General features: G+C 44.9%; 1 protein-coding gene across 1 annotated transcript; it reads left to right on the top strand.

The window, feature by feature from the left end:
* The first annotated feature begins 297 nt into the window (after positions 1-297).
* Positions 298-4,971, top strand: faxca (failed axon connections homolog, metaxin like GST domain containing a). Its single transcript, XM_020623673.1, has 6 exons — positions 298-739; positions 2,420-2,555; positions 2,938-3,134; positions 3,346-3,563; positions 4,353-4,469; positions 4,572-4,971. The coding sequence occupies exons 1-6, from the start codon at positions 480-482 to the stop codon at positions 4,874-4,876; spliced, it is 1,233 nt and encodes a 410-aa protein (XP_020479329.1). The 5' UTR covers positions 298-479; the 3' UTR covers positions 4,877-4,971.

Genomic DNA, 4,971 nt, shown 5'->3' with positions numbered 1-4,971 from the left:
TGAAGTGAAATATATATATATATATAAAACAAGCAGACAAAAATATTATGTTTTGTCCCACTAGGCCAAACCGGGGACAGTACCCTACTGGTTTGGTAGTAGCCAGATAACCACATGATTTAACAGTGAACCTGGGACTCATGGGGCCTGTTCTGTAGGTGGGCTATCTGATGCTAGGTGGTATTTCAGCTTTCCCAATGCTGCAGAATATAAACACAGCACGTCTATATTTATTTTGAAAGATACTGTACAACCGGAAGTTAGTTTTTATTTTGTCTGGCTTGACAGTGGCTACAGCCAGCGGACTGAGGAGGATGTCGACCGCGCTGCGCGGACAAGCGCCGGGCAGAATGTCTGTGTCCATTGGGCTGTTTCTCGCCTATTCGCCCCGCACCTGCAGCCCTCGGCGCCCATGAAACCCCCGCTGATGAAGCCCCGAGCTGCCAGCGTGAGGCGGAAAGCGGCTGGAGCCAGAGAGCATGTACTGGCGCGTCGGGTTCGCCTGGACGCGGTCGTGTGTGGTTGATCTTGGCCAGAACCAGAGTTTCTCCTCTGGCCTGCTGGGCTCCGATGAGCAGCTCTCGTTTTATGGGTACATCATCGCCTACCCACTGCAGGACTACGGCGGGATAATGTCAGCTCTGGGCTCGGACTCGTGGTGGCGGAAAACGCTGTATTTGACTGGAGGGGCTCTGCTCGCTGCCGCTGCTTATTTGCTGCACGAATTGCTGGCCATCAGGTACCAACAACAACAGATACTGTCAGAGGAGTCAGTTGAAGCTGCAGAGCTCATCTCTTCCCTCAGTCAGGCCTTTCGGGCCAGAGCACGGTCGGTCAGAAAACCGCTGTGGGCCTTATTCTGTTCATATTTTCTTTCCAGTGCTCCAGAGTGTTTTTCCTTCACTGGGGGTTGATATTCGTTAATCTTATAAGGTTGGGCGGGGTAGGAGCGTTGTTGTGACCCCCTCCCCCCGCCCCACCGTGTAAAGCATTGCAGTTATGGTTTTAAAAAAGCCTTTTACACACTCAAATACAAATACAGTACATCAAAGCCATAAACATTCTGATCTTCAGTTTGCCGGGAAGTGGAAATGTGACAAATGTAAACGTATTTACATTCATTATTATTGATTATTCATTGAATGAATGTTTAACTGATTGAGTCTGTTGTCCTTGAAAGATAATCTCGTGTTACACGCGGTCCAAGATCATTGTTGACAAATGGCATGCCCATTCTAGTAATGCAACATAATTTAAAAATGACACCTAATATCAAAATAAAAGCCATGTGGAGACTTCGATTTATGTTTGGTGTCGATCGGGAAATCAAAAGTGATCCTGGCTTAACTGTCGAGTCGATCTTTATGTTAAACACATAAAGATTGAAAAACATTGTTTGCAGTGCGGTGAACTACTCTGTTGGATGGAGTTCTTCCCGACTGAATGCCCAGCTTTCTCTATCCGCAAGAGGTTGTTTTTGCCCATTCTGTCTCTCTGTATTCACTTCCTTTTACTACTCCGTCGTACCTTTGTGTTTAATAGAAAGCATTTCCTAGTTACTGCAATAAAAACAGCCTCAGAGGCGGCGGGCGTTTCAGCACCACTGTACCATGGACAGCTCCTCTGCCCTGAGGCTGCTGTTGTTTTTCACCGTTCAGCACTTTTCGCAGTGGACAGCTCCCTGCGATTCTGCGTCGTGCGCGCCTGAATTCGTTGCTATTTGCAGGCCCGTGCTCGTTCGTGAGGAACCCTGCTATCTCCGGCAGTGTCCGTGTGGATGCATCAGAAGAGTATGCTTTGTTATTTTGACACTGCAGTTTTTTTCTTGGCTGGTATAAATGGCCCACGGCTGACAGTCGCTCAGGGTCAGATAAAGGACCTTCATGGTGACCTTGATGTTTAAATTATTCATTCAGTTTTATGATTGTCTAGTCCACCTATTACACACACACACACAACCTGTATTTATCATAGTACACTTGTGTTATCTTAGGATAACTGGAAACAGAAGTAATTCTGGAGTCTTTTCATCTTCAGTGTGAGGTTGAAACCATATTTTGTCATTTTTCTACCTCAGGTTGTGTACAGATTAAACAAGACACAGTATAAAATGTCAAGTGGTTAGGTTTAGAGGTGAACTTTGTTAACATTAGACAGTGCCAGGCTATCTGTTTACTCCAGTCTTACTGCTAAAGAGTATATCACAAATCTTTGAATTATTCCTTTTAGGTTACTACAACCAGTACAGCTGGAATACACCTCAATTTTTGTTGGTTTGTCGTTAAACAGTTTTATTTAAGAATGTGGACCAAGTATGACTGTGAACAGATTTACATCCTCACAACATCACTAATACAAGTATACATACACAATCGCCTTCTTCCTGATGTTCAGATTCCCCCTCCTTTGCTCCACACAGGAAGGAGGAAGAGCTGGACTCTAAAGATGCCATCATACTCCACCAGTTCTCCAGACCCAAAACTGGCGCCCCATCCCTGTCCCCTTTCTGCCTTAAGATGGAGACCTACCTCCGCATGGTGGACCTGCCCTATCAGGTAAAGCTGTGGTTGTGACTGCGATCCTTCATCTGATTTTTTTTTTAATTGTCTTGACAACTGAGTGTGATGTGTGGCTAAATCCTATTTTTCCTGCTCTGGCTGCAACTACTTCTGTTGTCAGTAATTACTATCCAACCCTGAGCCTCTGCTGCTACAGTCACTCAGTTTGATGAAAGGGGTAATTAAATGGTTATTTAAATGTTTTGTCTTGAGTCACTTTCCATTGAATTGACCTTACACCACTTACCAATGACTTTCTTTGTTCTGTATTTTAAACATCTTGGCTAAAAAGATTTTGCTTTTCCTCCTCCTTTCCTCTTCTTTCTGAACCTCTTTGGATACATGCCCTTGGCTTTCCTGGTTCCTTTCTCTTCTGCAGAACTACTTTGATGGGAAGCTTTCACCACAGGGAAAGATGCCGTGGATTGAGTACAACCAGGAGCGGGTGTGTGGCACCGAATTCATCATCAACTTCCTGGAGGAGAGATTGGGCGTGAGCCTCAACAAGAGCCTGACACCGCAGGAGAAGGCCATTTCTCGTGCCATCACCAAAATGGTGGAGGAACATTTCTACTGGTGAGAGACCACTGAAGTTCAAACTGCCTTTTGTAGCATAACAACAATGGAGATTGCTTAATAGGAGTGGAAGGAGGAAAGTGTGAGCAGAAGAATGTATTAGACAGAGCATTTTAAAATACATTTCTGGGAAGTTTAACTACACCACTCCAATAGTTGTATTAATCATTAGATGTGTGTATTTGTGTGTGTACAAATGTGTGTGTCCCAGGACCATAGCTTACTGCCAGTGGGTGGACAACCTGGAGGAGACTCAGAAGATGCTGTCGGTGAGCGGGCCGCTGAGTGACCTACTCAAGTGGATCCTGAGTCACCTTACCGGGGGGATTATCAAGAGGGAGATGTATGGTCACGGGATCGGGCGGTTCTCTAAGGAGGAGGTTTATGCTCTGATGGAGAAGGACATGCGGACCCTGGCCACCTTACTAGGTGACAAATCTTAAATGGATTTTTAACTGATAAGTGACAGTGCTCATCATATGAAAGACTAGAATCTGTTGTGACATATTTTTAGGATCTATTGCGATCAAATGTGGAGATTAAGTATGTTTTGTAGAAAGGCATATGAGTTAACTCAAATAATCCAGTCATTTTAGCCATATGAAAGTTTCCAGTACTGCACATGAATAATTTTTCTTTAACATTTCTGAGTCTGTATCCAAATATATATAAGGACATACAACTTGTAACTGGGAAACTTTGTCATGATTGGTGTCCACTGTATGTTGACAGAGTTACCCTAGAGCTGATCAACAGGTTTACTGGCAAAGTAAAATCATCTCAGGGTCTTTTCAGTGTGTACACTCAGGGTTATAAGCAGCCATTTCTTGTTTGTATTGTTCAATTAACAGCAGTAGCTGCTCAAAAACGTTAGCACAATACTGACACCCTGTGGTGAAAGTTTAATATTGCAGTTTAGAATCACTATATAACCTGTGGCAGTTTATGACAGAAGATGCAGGAGTGGTATATATATTAAAGGGATCCAAAGGAAGCAGTAGTGCAGAGTGTTGTTTACTTGTGACAAATACTGCTTGCTAAGCTTAAGGTTTCCACACCCCTAAAGGCATCAGTTGATTTCTGATGCCTTTTATGTCATAGCTGCAGTGTCACAACTGGAAATCAAGTATTGCTTTGTGCCAGGAGAAGAAGAGCATGGCTACACAGTGTGTGTATTTTTTTGTGCTCATTTCTAACATGTTTTTGTGTGCCTTTTAGGTGATAAAAAGTATATTATGGGGTCAAGGCTTTCAACAGTAGATGCTGCAGTGTTTAGTCACCTGGCCCCTGCTATGTGGACACTACCAGGGACACAGCCAGAGCAGCTAATCAAAGGTGAGCTGCTGCAGCACAGTGCCTTTTTCATTATATTAATGGTATTTATCAGTGGGACTGCACGCCAATCTACAGGCCCACTGACGTGTCTGTCTCCTGCAGGTGAGCTGATCAACCTGGCCATGTACTGTGAGCGGATCCGCCGGCGATTCTGGCCCGAGTGGTTTGTGGATCTGGAAGACCTGTGTTACAACGACACCACAGAGGACAGTGGCCTACCCTCCAAACTCCCCAGTCTGGGCCTCTACTCCCGCACGGACACTTTCCAGAACGATACACGCACCCACTCTTCACACACCCAAACACCACAGGACCCACTGTCACCCGCCAGCGACCCTACAGGTCACTCACTGTATGACTCTGATATGGACACAGAGTGCTCTGACATAGAACAGCTCAAGTGTTGACAAGCCATACACTTGTAGTATAGTACACACTACATATACGCAGGAGGAAGCTGCATCCCACTGGTACACATGCCCCCCCCCCACCTCTTAGAAAA

This window comes from Monopterus albus, unplaced genomic scaffold, assembly GCF_001952655.1.
Source record: "Monopterus albus unplaced genomic scaffold, M_albus_1.0 scaffold307.1, whole genome shotgun sequence".
Lineage (NCBI taxonomy): Eukaryota > Metazoa > Chordata > Actinopteri > Synbranchiformes > Synbranchidae > Monopterus > Monopterus albus.
The sequence above is the reverse complement of the archived record's forward strand: the minus strand, read 5'-3'. Positions and strand labels throughout refer to the sequence as shown.